Source organism: Gracilinanus agilis, chromosome 2 (assembly GCF_016433145.1).
Source record: "Gracilinanus agilis isolate LMUSP501 chromosome 2, AgileGrace, whole genome shotgun sequence".
Lineage (NCBI taxonomy): Eukaryota > Metazoa > Chordata > Mammalia > Didelphimorphia > Didelphidae > Gracilinanus > Gracilinanus agilis.
Window position 1 is genome coordinate 31,999,601 of NC_058131.1, and position 14,953 is coordinate 32,014,553.

Consider the following 14,953-nt stretch of genomic DNA (forward strand, 5'->3'; position numbering starts at 1 on the left):
GAACACATCTGCAATATCCCATTCAGTGCTGGGGGAAAAGTTATTAGAAAGATATTGATAAGCTGAAAGGAGCTTCATCTATGACCCTCTGATCTGACTGTTGCTGGAAACTCAAAAATTGTCACCTGAAAACAGGGAGCAAACTTGCTGCTCCTCCGCCAGTGGGAGCACATAGGGTTGGCAAAGGGCCTCAAGATCATGCCACAAGAACGTTGGCTGAATGAATGGGAAACATTTAATAGGAAGAAGACAAGTCTAGGGCCAGGGGGACGGAAGGGAGGTGATTGCTGTCTTCAAATATTTTATTGCCAGTCATGGGGAAAAGGGATTGCACCTCTGTGTAATTCCAATGAAGACAACTAGAACTTCTAATTGAAATCAGAGGGAGGCATACTTCAGTATGACAGAAGGAAAAACTTTCTCATAATGACTACTATCTAAAATTGCAATGGGTTGCCTTGGGAGGCAGTAAGTTCCCAGGGAGTGGGAATCTTCAGAGACTTTGGATAATTGGTTTCAGAGGAAGGGACGTAGAGGGAGTGTTTCTTGAGACACCGGTCAGGCAGGATAGTTCCTAAGGCCCCTGCCAACTTTAAGATTCTATAACTCTGAGGCAGCTGAATGGCTCAGAGAACAGAGAGCCAGGCCTGGAGACAGGAGGTCCTGGATTCAAATCTGGCTTCAAACACTTCCTAGCTATATGACCCTGGACAAGTAATTTAACCCCAATTAACTAGCCCTTACTGCTTTGCCCTGGAACTGATACTTAAACTCAATTCTAAGGCAGAAGGTAAGGGTTTCATTTTTTTTTTAATTCTACAACTTTGAATTCAGAAAGGAGAAAGCTCACTGTGTTTTGGGAGTAGTCAGGAAATCCATGGACTTGAATGGGCCATGTGGGATGGGTCAAGATTAGACAGGCAACAGATTTCTTTTTTGACCTGGAAGTAGGGTCAGCTCAAATCCCACCTACTTCAGGAGGCCTCTTCCCATGCCCAGCTGCCAGCGTCTCCCCTAATAAGACTTTGTTCATCTCCTCTACATATCTCCTATGAAGCCAGCTATCTGTGTGCTATCTCCATCCCCATTAGAATGCCAGCTCCTCGAGGGCAGGGCCTGATCTTGCCCCTTGTGGTATCCTCAGCACTTAATGCCTACATGTAAATTTTTTTTTAATCTTGCCTCCACTATTCAGTCAGTCAATCAACATTTACTCAGATCTGATCCCACTACTCACTGGTACGGAGGCTTTAATCTGCTCTGTTATTCCCACTCCAGCCAGCCATCCTGACCTTGGGAACTCTGGTGGCCCTCCTCTCCTGGAGGCCTACTTCAGCTCTAGCCCTCCTGCAGCACTGAATTCCCATACCCAAGCCATCTACCAGCCTCATCCTCCCCAAGAGCAGGGTCTACAAACTCACCTGGCTACACACTAAGGACTTTAGAAAATATGTATTAACTGACAGCCTTAGTGCCCCAAAGAAACTCTGGGTAAATAACAATAATACTCCCACAGGATCTCTACAGGCCTATTTCCTCATCCGATGGGCAGGTTGGGTTGCGCCATCTTTAACATCCCTTCCAACTCTAAATCTTCTATAAATAGCCATTAGCCTAGAGGATCTTCTTCAAGGCAGAAACCACACTTTCCCCTTTCTTTGCATTCCCAGCCCTTAACATAGTGCCTGCGACACAGAGAGGGCTCATAAGGGCTCCTTGGCTGGCTCAACTTCCACTGATTGGATCACAACCTCACTATTATTTGTACACAATCTCAGATGACTCCTTTTTGCATAGGGTATATTCCATCGCAGTAGAAAGGAAGCTCCTTGAGGGCAGGCCTGGGTTCATTTCTGGCTCTGTATCCCCAGAGTCTGAGTTACCCGATCAATGAACAAATGCTGGTTGAATGGAATCCAGCCACGTTGTGAAGCGGAGGATGCCAAGTATTCATCGCTATTCTCATTTCGTAGTTGAGGAAACCGAATCATGGCAGTGGCACGACTCGCCTGGGGTCACAGAACCAGAAAGTGGGAAGAGTCAGGACTCTTAGCGCTCATTTAATAAAACAGAAATAATGCCTTCCAACAGCCTGAGAGGAAAACAAACGGGAACCCTACCCTTGGAGCGTGGGGGTTTTAAAAGATTGTGCATGCGGGGGAACTACCCCTCCCAGCATGCCCCACGGGCCCCACCTCTCTACTTTCTGGCGTGGGATTGGTCTTGAGTCGGCCAATCCCGTGCTAGGAGATGGACCACGCCCCTATATCCTGACGTGGGATTGGTCCAGAATCAGACCAATCCCGTGCAAGGAGAGGTCACGCCCCCTACTTCCAGGCGCAGGATTGGCCTATATAAGGACCAATCCTGCGCCTGGGAGGGGCCTTTGACTCTGAGAAGATCTGAGGAGCAGGACTAGTTAATTTTAGCTAGGAAATTCAGGTGGGTTTTTTTTCTTTGAAAAAGTTTTATAAAGAGATCAGAGTCAGGTAGTTTTTCTTTTCAGTCCTCACAAGTGGAATGTAAGCTCCCTGAGGGCAGCGACGACTTTATCCCTAGAGCCCAGCAGGGGCGCTTGGCCCTTAAGAAGTGCTTCACTAGAATGAGCTGAATTTGGTGCCTCCCTGCAGGGAGAAAATACTCCTGGTTTAGGAACCAGATCGTTCTCGGTCACGGTCTACACAACGACCTCTACCACTTCTCTAGCTAGTCTTCAACCCCGATCAGAACGTCGATGAATTACTTGCTGATAGGTTGTCCGGCAGGGGTGTGCTCTACCTCATACCCTTCTCTCCTCAAAACATCAAGCACTGTGTCGTTGCCCATGAAATGACCTGCAGTTAAGAAAAACAATCAGAATCTCTGGAGAGCACACGCACACACGTGCACACACGCACACACGCATCAACAGAAAGAAACATGGGGGCACCAATCCCTTCCCATTGTAAGGGACCGTTACAGTCACAAAGCTCTCTGGGCATGTGAGCTCAGCTGATCCTCACAACAACCCTGTGAGGTAGGCAGGACAAGCATTACTGTAAGAAGCAGCAGTGATGGAGCTGGAGTCCCCGAACCTGAGTTGGAATCTGGAGATTTGGCCTGGAAGAAAAGAAGGCTCCTGAGGAACATGATGGCTGTCTCCGAGAAACTCAAAGGTTTCATGAGAGAGTGGGATTACAGAGCTTATTCTGCTTGACCCTACGGGGCAGAACCAGGAACAATGGAGGGAAAGTGGCAAAAATGGAAACTGAGGTTTGATGTCGGGAAGAATTTATTAACTAATACAGCTGTCCAAAAATAGGATGGGCTCTCTTGAGAGATAGTAAGTCCCTTCAATGGAGGACTTCAAGCTGAGGTTGCATGTCCCCTTGTTGGGTATGATATGCAGAGGACTGTTTTCTAAATATGAGCTGGACTAGCTAGGCAATGAGGTCCCTTCCAACTCTGGAATGCTATATCTCTCTGTCTGAGCCTCTAGCACCACATGCCAAATAGGAAATGGCCACACGTGCCCTAACTAGGGCACAGGAGGATTGCTAATGATTAAATAAGATTTTAGATGTAAAGGGCTTTGTAAACTTTCAAATGTCATTTAAATGTAGCTGCTATCCTTATTTTACAAATGAAGAAATGGAGTCTAAGAGAAGCGAAATGACTCCCTCGAAGTCTCCCAGCTAGGAAGTGATCACATCAGGATTTGAACCCAGATCCTCTAGTTTTTAGATCAGTATACTTGCCACCACACCCATCATCATGTTGCAGTCTTCGTCTCTTACCATTCGGACCTTTTCCAAAAGCAGACCATGGAGGACAGTGATTAGGGAAATGGTACTTGGATATTTTGCCATGAAGGCTTCATTTTCCCATGATTTCCATAACTTGGTGTCTCAATTGATTTCAAAGGGTCTCCAGCTCAGCTTCTAGGCAGTCCGGCAGAAGGGCACCATATGAGGGCCTGAAACCAGACTCTCAGACAGAGCAAAGCTTCTCTGGGCACCAGTTTCACTGCCTGAAAGTGGGCAACCTTCCAGATAAAGGGTAACAACTGCACAGAAAATAGTTGTGGAACAAGAAAACCCTAAACTCTGGTCATCCACTTCATCACTTTGTCATTTTCACTTCCAGGGGTGCTCTTCAACAGAACCCAATCTCCTATCCTTTCTCCTCTAGGGTGAGGGCTCAGAATGATGATCTTGAGGGACTCTTGAGAAACCAAGAAAAATTCAATTCTATTCTTCTCCCAAAGACAGAGAAGCTTGGGGCAAAAGTTTATAAAACAAGATGCAAAGCAAGGAGGCTACCAAAGCATTTCAAGTAATATTCAGCTACTGTGTGGCAGGCACTGGGGGAAAAGATGAAATTTAGATAAAACATGGTCTCTGGCCTCATGGAGCTTATCATCTAAAACTGGGGCAAAAGGCATACAGATCCAGATAGCAACTGGACCTTTAATTTCATTGGCACAGGGAACACCCAGGTGAAGTAATGACCTCTATCAATCCAAGGGGGAGACCTCTAAAATTTACAGTTTTCAAAAGTTGTTTGGTGGAGGAGCAACAAAGAATTAAGTGATTTATCCATGTCACAAAACCAGTACATGTCAGAAGCAGAAACTGAATCCAAGTTTTGCTGACTTGCTCTATCAACTATGGTACGATATTATGGATAATAATCATCATTAACAGTGACTAAATCCATTGTTGCCATTCAGGGGTTTTAGTCATGTTCGACTTCATGAGTTTTTCCTGAAGACACTAGAGAGGTTTGCCCTTTCCTTCTCCAGCTTATTTTACAAATGAGGAAACTGAGGCAGGCAGGGTTAAGTGACTTGCCCAGGATGTCACAGCAGGTAAATGTCTGAGGATAGATTTGAACTTGGGAAGATAAGTCTTCCTGACTCTAAGTTCAGTGCTCTATCCTCTATACCACCTAGAAATAGAAACAAAATATGGGCAGTTCTGGGGAGTGGGAGAGGAAGGATGAGAGAAGGTCTCATAAAGAAAAAAAACATTCAATTTGAGCTTTAAACAATAGGTCAATATTGTTATGAGAAAGAGTATAGATGACAGGTTGAAGAAATCTTGGACTTGATAGACATTCTCTAATGGAATGAAGCCAGAGTTTTGAAAGAGTGTGGTTTGGCCAAGGTGAAGGAAGGAGGTTTTGGCTGTGTGGTCCAGCTTTGCCAAATATCCAAGGAGCTGATAGAGTGGGATTTGGATTTCACTGAGAAAATACTTCAAGCAACTATTGTGGCCTAGGTAGAGGAAAGGTCTTGATTATCTGCTGGTGGACAGCAGATTTATCTACCTTACTCCCTAGAGTGGATTAACTGGCTATGCATTGGACTTGTTCCTGGTTCCTGTGACATCTGTGATCATCTTGGAACACCGCAGACCAGTGTAGTGAGAAGCCCACCTTTCCAGCCCCCTCTTATTCTAGTTAGAGGTTTAGCTTAGTTTAGACCTTAGTTTAATTAAATCATTTGAGTTATTCCATAGTGTAGTAAACCCTTCTCTTCCACTTCCCTCATTTAATATCAATAAACCCAGTTTATTTGTACTTCCTGTCTCCTCTAAGCCATTAAGAATCCACATCTTGAAGTTACCCAGTTCACTGGCTTTCCCTGGTTGATAGACTGTCAGTTACTTGACCAACTGTCATTCCCAAACTTCACATCCCCATTTGGTTTCCCTGTGTTTATCTGACAGTCCTTCCCTTGTGAGGTGTGGGAGTGTTCCCAGTGTGTCTGGCATCTAGTTATTCTCCCATTCCCAGTATTTTCTTTTTCAGTATCTTCCATTTGTTTGTTTCTCATTTTTTAGCTGACCGACAACTTGTCCAAACTGGCCTCAATAAAATCGTCTGTAACTGGATGGACGCTCTCTCTTTGCATATTTATCCTTTTCTCTGAGTGGATATTGATTTTGACCTTTGCTTAAATCTTTGTCCAGAGATGCCTCAACAATGACAGCCGATTCACACAGGCTAGCATCCAGGCATTTCCTTCCTGTTAAAATCCAGCCAATTTCATTGGGAGGGATGAGCATTCAATGCTCATCACGCCCAGTGCTTTCCAATCATCCCTTGAAGAACAGACTTGTTACAAATATGAGTGAGGAGGCTTCTTTGCAGTCTACAAATCTTTGGACTCTCTAGATCTATAAATGTATTTTCCAATTGAATTTTTACCCTCCTGCTACTATACACACTCTTTTTGAGACATGAGCATTGTGCTTCCTTTGATAACTAAGCATCAAGAACCACATTACACAGCCCGATAGAAAGAGGACTGACCTTAAGGTTAGAGAACCTTGGTTCAAACCCCACCCAATGCTTACCATCCAAGTGACCTTAGGCAAATCACATCAGTTCCCCAAGACTCCACTTTCCTCATTTTTTAAATGGTCAGGATGGCTGGTGGACTTGGGTACTGAACCAACCATTCTGGAGGGCAATTTGGAACTAGACCCAAAGGGCTAGAAAACTGTCTACCCTTTGATCTGGTAATACCACTACTGGGTCTGTATCCCAAAGAGATAATAAAAAAGAAGAAAGGACCTACTTGTACAAAAATATTTATAGCCATTCTTTTTGTAGTGGCAAAGAATTGGAAACTGAAGGGATGTCCATCCACTGGGGAAATGGCTGAACAAATTGTGGTACCTGTTAGTATTGGAAAACTATTGTGGAATATGCAATAATAAGCAAGATGGTTTCAGAAAAAGCTGGAAAGATCTGTGGGAACTGATGCAGAGCAAAATAAGCAGAACTGGAAGAACAGTGCACGTAGCAATACTGGATGATGATGATCTGTGAAAATTGGCTGTTCTCGGCAATGCACTGATCTGGGACAATCCTGCAAGACATGATGGGGAAGACTATCCACCTCCAGAGAAAGAACTGTTAGAGTCAACTTTCACATCAGTGTGTTTATGGTTTTATTTTGGGGTTTATGTATGAGTTTGCTCTTATAATAATGATCAATATGGAATTGTGTTTTGCATGACAATAAAAATGAAAAATAAATAAAATAAAATGGACCAAGTGGCCTCTGAGACCCTTCTAGCTCTGTGTTCTTATCGTCTTGTCAAGACCATCAAAGAATTCTTCTCCTATGTTATCATCCTTGATAAGAGATAGATATTAGTGTGTAATATCAATTTTTCCTCATGTCAGAATATAGAATGTAAGTTTCTTGAAATAGGGATAATTTTCTTTTCATCTTCATATTCCCAGAACCCACCATTGTGCCTGGTACATGATAGTTGCTTATTATTGATTGAATAAAATTGAATTGAACCCCCAAAGCAAGACTGTCAAGGGAAAAAAAGTAAGGACTTGAACTCAGGAGAGAGAATAAAGCTAGAAAGCTGGTAATGTAGAGATGACATATTTCCTTATTGGGGTGAGTATGTGTATATCTACACATATATAGTATACATATATAAATCAATATATCTCTATATTATATACATGTGTGTACTGTTATATTGAATCTCTGAGAGCTAGGAATTCACTCTGTGATTGACAGATGGATCAGTTGGATTTTGGAATGTTCCCAGAGAGGCATGCAGACAGGAGAGGGCAGTTGGCCGGGGGTGGGGGGGGAGGGTATAAAACCACCCTGGTAGCCCTGGCAGGGGTTCTTGGCTCTTTCTTTCCCTGAGACTTGAGATCAGTGGATCCTGGTCTTTGTGGGATTGAGACTTGCAAACTCAACCCTGCAAGCTCCTCCTGTTTGTTCCTGTACCATCAACAACCTGTACCAGACCACCATCTCTGATTCTACTGCCCCTAGATATTAGGAAGCCAATCATCTTAGTCATCTACGTTTCCCAGGGCCCGGGAGGGATCCGGGAAGTGGGCAGGAGAAGAAGAAGAGGGTGGATATCTCAAACTGGTTAGGCTTATCATCTAGTGAAGAAGAAGCTGAAAGATTATACAGCAGTTTGCCTGCTCTGGTTTAGCCCTGGCCAGGCTGTACCAGAGAGAAGCTATCATCTTAATTCCTTCATTTGCCTGCAGTTTGGAGATTCATCATTATCATTTTAAATTAGGGTCTCCCAATACCTCTATTCCATACCATTATCCTTCTTTGCCAAATACATTCAAAGTTTAATTACCTTCCTGAATTGGTTATTCAAAGCTTCTTTGGGAAGGGAGTCACGCAGTCAGATACCAAAGTTACCCAGCTGAAGAGCCCATTAAATAGTATCAATTAACCCCAGGTGGGTCCTGAAGGGATATCATCCATTGACCTAAAGGATCCTGCCTGGGCAACTGTTATAAAGGAGAGAGGTGTCAGCCTATCCTCTCTCTATACTCCATCTATCTCCATCTACATCTAATAGATAGGAGTATCAGGAGTCTTTATTATAACGGTACATACACTCATTTGGTGTGTACATGTGTACACAAACATAATTTATATGTACGTATACATATATGATATGTACACACAATCTACTAGATGGGTATAATGTACACATATATACACCCACATAGATATACATTTTGAGTGTGTGTGTGTATAAAATCCCACCCCATCAAGTTATATGCTTCTCAGTGGCAGAGCCTGGCTCTGTTTGCCTTCTTGTCTTTCTATCCTTGGGGCCTTTATTAAATATTTTGCTGCACTTAATCAAACAGTGGCCTGTAAGACCCGGTAAATGTATCCCGTGAAATGTTTCTTGGTGGCTCTGGGTGCAGGATGAAGCCAGCTATGCCAGCTCCCTTCTCCCCCTCTCTGAGGAAAGCCCATCAGTCCTTCTTCCACTTAGCTAGACCTTCCAGATTTGAACCCAGGACTGCCAGATCCCAGGCCTTGCACTTTGTTCTCTGCACTTCCTAGCTGCCCCTTAAACTAGTTCTTATATGATGAGATCCACCTCTATCTTCAAAATTTTGCCGGAATTCTCCAAGCATTGGGTTCCACACCTTTGAGAACCCAGAGTCCCTTTCACACTTAGGCAAAGACTATAAATACCATAACTTGTTCCATAAATATTATAATTAGGAACAAGCCCAGATTTTTATTCTGGCTAATCCTATAAATTGACCTTCATTTTCAACTTGAAGAAATTACAGAACATCTATAAAGGGGGAAAAAAAATTGCCCATGGGAGCACTATCGTACAACTCTGCCTAAAAGCCGTTCTGAATCGTCCAGCTGAGTTTTTAAATACTCTGAGGGAAAAAGGGCAGCTTGGACCCTTTAAGAAGTGTCTGGCAAGAAGCCAACTGGAGGGAGGGGGGACGCGATAATAACACACTATGTTGGTTTAATGTGTAATTGTAAGTAACTAAATGGAAGCCGAGTGTTGATAAAGATGAGGGAGGCCGAGAGTGATATAGACGCCAAGTCGCCAAAGAAACCCCTGACTGGGAAAATGCCATCGTGAGAAGTGCCTCTTTTGTCTCTTTTCTAAGGAAGAGAGCACACAGGGGCTCGGAGGGGAGAGAGGCCACGTGGAGAGAAGGTAGTTCTCTCCTGGAAAAGAATATAAAGGGATTTTGAGTTCCTGGGATTAGCAGCGCCCATGGTCTAACAATCCTTCACCAGGACTATTAGTTTGAGCCAGGCCTGATCATAAGCCCCCAAAGACTTCCAGATGCTAAGAAAGGGTTCAGAGTGAGTAACGGCTCCCTTCTGCTTAGCAGAGTATATGCTCTTAATTCTACTGCCTTCCCTGCGTGGATTTTCTCCAATTTGTGCTGTCTGTAGCTCGTTTGTACAGAGCTGTTTATGGGCCGCCTCCCCCATTCGATCGGGAGCTCTCTGAGATCAGAGGCTCTCTTTGGATGCTCTTTCTGTCCTTATCATTAAGCACAGAGTGGAGCACACTGTAGACACTAAATCATCATTTACTCGCTGACTGACTACAGTGGAAAGAGCGCTGAATCTAGAATAAGACCTGTGTTCAAATCATGGCTCCATCACTGAGCCTTTCCCTTTCCGTAAACTAACAATGCTGGGCCAAATCTCTTAAAAAGTCCTTTCAGACCTAAATTCTTTAAGCCTGAAAAACCAGAGGTTAGATCAAGCAGGAACTGATAATGGTTCACGTTCAGTGAATCAAGGCACTTCACCAATGTCAGCGTACTGCTGTATCTCTAAGCCTTGCTCTAAATATAAAATATAAAAAAGGAATCCACCTATACTGGTGCTGTTAGTTTAATAATGAGTCATTTTTTCGGTAAAGAGAAGTAACTAAGACTGGGCTTGTTCCCAATTTTTTTCATCTGCTCTACTTCCAGGGAAAGCCCTGGGAGACCGTAACTAGACACTGTACACCATTTGGTAGTAGCCATATGGATAAAGGGCCAGCTTCGGCTTCAAAATAAATAGTAAGGCTTTCTGGAGTTGACCATGAAAATCCATGGAATCAATGAGAGACACAAGGCCGAAGGCAAGGCACAGAGTACCCTCTGCAGCCTGGAAGCAGCTGCCATCCCCTCCTGTTTCTTGGCAACTGCTGTCACCTCCACTCCTCCTCCATCTATCCCTCCCCCTGGTGCCTGAAAAAAACTGGGTCAGAATAGAGAAGGAGGGGAAGTTCAGGAAGCCATCCAAGGCGTTTCTCTTTCCTCATCCCTCCTGGATGCACCAAGGTAGGCCAGGATGCAGAGGCAAATGAGACATGTGCTCCAGAAGCAAAGGTGCCAAGCCAGAAGCACTCTTCGTGCCACAAACCTAAACCACTGCTTTGAAATGTAGAGTCACGTAGGGAAAGCAGCTTCCTTCCCTCCCTTCAAAATCCAGCTGGGGGAAAAGATCTCCTTAATCCCACTGGAACCCCTTGAACAATAAGACACATCTGACAACTTAATGCCAAATAATTACATCTCCATCTGGGCTCTTTACATCTTCCTTCTTCTCAGCTCAGAGGATACTCACGCTCTAGTTCACATTCCAGGATACGATGCTGGCTTCCCAACATCATGGCAGCTGCTGTGTTTTCAATCATTTGCCCCTCCTATTCCAGAGGTTTTCCCACTGGATAAACTTACCAAAAGCAGAAAGTTATGTCTGTAAAAACCCAAACTTTATGTCTTTTTTTTTCTTTTAAAGACTTACCTCACCTATCTCTCATGAGAGCTTTAATCTACTCTGTTTCTGACCTGGGTCCGTTGTCTTTTTTTTTTTTTTCCTTATATAAAAATCTTTACTTTATGTCTTAAAATCAATACTGTGTACTAGTACTAAGGCAGAAGAATGATAAGAGCTAGGCAATGGGGATTAAGTGACTTGCCCAGGGTCACACAAGTTGGAAGTATTTAAGGTCATATTTGAACCCAGGATCTCTAAGTATGGTTCTCAATCAACTGAGCCACGTAGCTGTCACCTGTCAATTGTCAACTTAGGTAAATTGGATACATAACACCATAATGGTGCTGGAGGGGACAGCTGGGTAGCTCAGTGGATTGAGATTCAGACCTAGAGATGGGAGGTCCTGGGTTCAAATCTTGCCTCATACACTTTCCAGCTGGGTGACCCTGGGCAAGTCACTTCACCCCCATTGCCTGGCCCTTACCACTCTTCTGCCTTGGAACCAGTACACAGTACTGATTCTAAGGCAGAAAGTAAGGGGTTTCATAAATGAAATGAATAAATAATGGCACTGGGCTTGGTAAGGACACTAAATTGGCTTAGACCACTATAACTCAGAACTTCCATATTCAAGAGAACCGACAGCCTCAGTCTCCCCAGAGGCAAGGATTATATAGTCAGCCAAGGTCCACAATTTAAGAGAAATCACTCTTAAGGATAAGTCAGAGAATATAGAATCATTGAGACTCTCCACTCCCAACTTGGATGATACACATTCTCTTTCTATTCCTTTTATAAATATAAAATACTTGTCATCACATCACGCAGTCCTCATGAGGTATACTCCATTTCTGGCCGAGGGTTCTAATTCCTATGTTTTAAGCCATGCTCAAAGAATCACAAGTTCTCAAAGTTAGACAAGGTCTCAGAAGCCATCCAGTCACAGAATCAAAGATCTAAAACTCATGGAACCGTAAAGACCATCAAAGCCAATCCTTCCATTTTACAGATGAGGAAACTGAGGCTGAGAAAGATTGAGGGATTTGGCCATGGTCACACAGCTAGTCAATATATAAGGCAGGAACTTGTCCTCCTTTGTGATGGCCACTAACCAGGGCTTAACACTAAAACATATTTTTCCCATTCACTCATTATTTGTTAAAGACCTCCCGTGTACAGAACACTGTAAAAGTCACAGGGAAGCTTAACTAAAAACTGTAGAATCACAGCTAGAGCTGGAAGGGTCCTCGGTGGCTATCTAGTCCAACTCCTTCATTTTACAGATGAGGAAACTGATTTTCCCGACATCACACAGGAAGCATCAGAAATGATGTTTGACTCTGATTCTCTGATTTCAGATCCAGCACTCTTCCCATTGCCTCATGGTCTCTGCCCTCGCATACCTCACAATCTGGCAGGGGATTAATGACAGAAATACTAGCATTCAAACTAGAATGGCACCAATTCCTAGGAGAAATCCAGAAAAAATGCTGTGGGAAAGCCAAGAAAGGATTTCAGAAATCCTTCTCTGTCCCACTCAGTCATCCAGGGAACAACGGAGCTGGTGGCACTAGAACTGGGCTTTGTTGAAGAACAACTACTCATTCTTCTGGTCTTACAAGTTTTTGTTTTTTTAAGTTGTATGGGAAGAAGTAGTTGGTTGGTGGTTGTCTGGTGGTTGTCCTTCAGATGAAGTCTTCGACCTCTCGAGTAAACTGGATGTCAGTTTAAGCCATGCTCAAAGAATCAATCAGTTTCCTCATCTGTAAAATGAAGGAGTTGGACTAGATAGAGCAGTAAGGGCTAGGCCAGGAGTCGGCAACGTATGGCTCTCGAGCCATATCTGGCTCTTTTGAGGGCCAGATCTGGCTCTTTCTGCAGGAGCCATAAAGTCATTTTTTTTTTTCAGGCACTGTTACAGGAGCGCACTGTGAGCACTGTACGGCTCTCTTGAAATTACATTTTTAAAAATGTGGTGTTTGGGGGCAGCTGGGTAGCTCAGTGGATGGAGAGCCAGGCCTAGAGACGGGAGGTCCTAGGTTCAAATCCGGCCTCAGACACTTCCCAGCTGTGTGACCCTGGGCAAGTCACTTGACCCCCATTGCCTACCCCTTACCACTCTTCCACCTATAAGTCAATACACAGAAGTTAAGGGTTTAAAAAATAAAAATAAATAAATGAACAAATGAACAAATGAATGAATGAATAAATAAATAAATAAATAATGTGGCGTTTATGGCTCTCATGGCCAAAAAGGTTGCTGACCCCTGGGCTAGGCAATGGGGAGTAAGTGACTTGTCCAGGGTCACTAGGAAATGTCTGAAGCCAGATTTGAACCCATTTCCAAGCCTGGCTCTCAATCCACTGAGTCCCCTAGTGTTAAAAGGATAAAAGGGAGAATCCCTGGTATGGTGGAATGTAGGTTGGTTTGAGTGATCTAATAAACTGATCCCCCAGGGAAACTCCCTTTCCATCTGGGCAGAGTGATGGCTGCCCTCTGTCCCAGACTAGATCTCTAATGGAGATAGACAGAGTAGCAGATTGTTAATAGGATTGAAAGGGAGGCCTCCTAGTAGATGTTATTTGAGTCTAGCCAAGATGGATTGACTAGTTGACCTCAAAGGGAAATCCCTTTCTTCCTGACAGAGAGACACTCTTCCTAGCCATGTGATGATGGGCAAGTTACCTAACCCGTCGCCCCAGCCTTTGATGCCTTTTTGCCTCAGAACTGATACACGGTATTTATTGATTCTAAGATGGAAAGTGAGGGTTTTTTTTTTAAAGTGTTTTGCAGTAATGCAGTCCAGTGGTGTCAAATCCAAATAGAAACAGGCCCCATCACTATAGAATATGGTGGAGGTGAAGAGAAGCAGGAGTCTGCACCAGGACAGAGACACTGAAGGGATTAGAATTCACTTTTGTTCATAACCTTTTGCTTTTGCCTGACTTTCCCCAATGTCCCTTTCTGGGCAACCCCTGCTAGGGGAAGAGCAATAATGGGCACCTCATGATTTGACTGAACTTGAGGCTGCAGAAAGCTCTTCCCCGCTAAGAAACTCTTCACCCTTCAAGCCCCTTTTCCCTCTCAAATATTGCCTGACTGCCCAGGTTATCAACTCAAAAGGGTGGTTTAATAAAAGGTTCAAGGAAAGGATTTGGAGAGTGAGAACAGGAATGCCCTAGTCTAAAACACAGAGTGCTTTGAGGTCCCTTTTGGCCTAAGCCAAAAGCCAAAAGGCCGCGGCCTGAAAGCATTCTTTGATCTTTCCTTTCTTCCTTTCTTCCTTTCTTCCTTTCTTCCTTTCTTCTTTTCTTCCTTCCTTCCTTCCTTCCTTCCTTCCTTCCTTCCTTCCTTCCTTCCTCCCTCCCTCCCTCCCTCCCTCTCTCTCTCTTCCTTTCTTTCCTTCCTTCCTTCCTTCCTTCCTTCCTTCCTCTGCTGCTAATCTAATCTAGAAATGACAGGTTACAAATGTCTTTATATATATAGTTATCACACAGAGAGAAGTTCTTCTTCTGAGCTGGCTCAGCATGCCTTTCTGGGCAAAGCCCCTCAGCAGCTATAAAGGTTCAGCCATTCTTCTTAAGTTTGCTGTAAAGAGCAACAGGTACTATCCGCAGGTGTTGAGGTCCGAGAAAAAGGTCGGAAATCCTCCGGTGTTCGGGAGATTCAATTCTGAGGTGACATAAGAGCTCCGATCAGTTCAGGGTCCAGGAATGAACTCTCCCACCCAGTTACAGTTCCTTTCCCAGAGGTCTCTGCTCTTACTTCCAACTGACTCTCCTGTCCTTCAAGTCTCTCCCTCTACAACGTCCCATCTCCCTCCGTGCAAGATTCCACTTACAATTCGTCCCCTTTCACGCTGTCACCTTACCAAGGTCACTGTCATGAATATTTTACAC

At 44.0% G+C, this 14,953-nt stretch overlaps 1 protein-coding gene across 1 annotated transcript in view; it reads right to left on the reverse strand.

Moving 5' to 3' along the window:
- TRABD2A (TraB domain containing 2A) overlaps window positions 1-14,953 on the reverse strand; it is a 71,028-nt gene that overhangs the window by 13,586 nt on the left and 42,489 nt on the right. Inside the window, exon 5 of the mRNA XM_044659303.1 lies at window positions 2,748-2,834. Within this exon, the coding sequence (XP_044515238.1) occupies window positions 2,748-2,834 (87 nt within the window). The remainder of the gene's footprint in view (window positions 1-2,747; window positions 2,835-14,953) is intronic.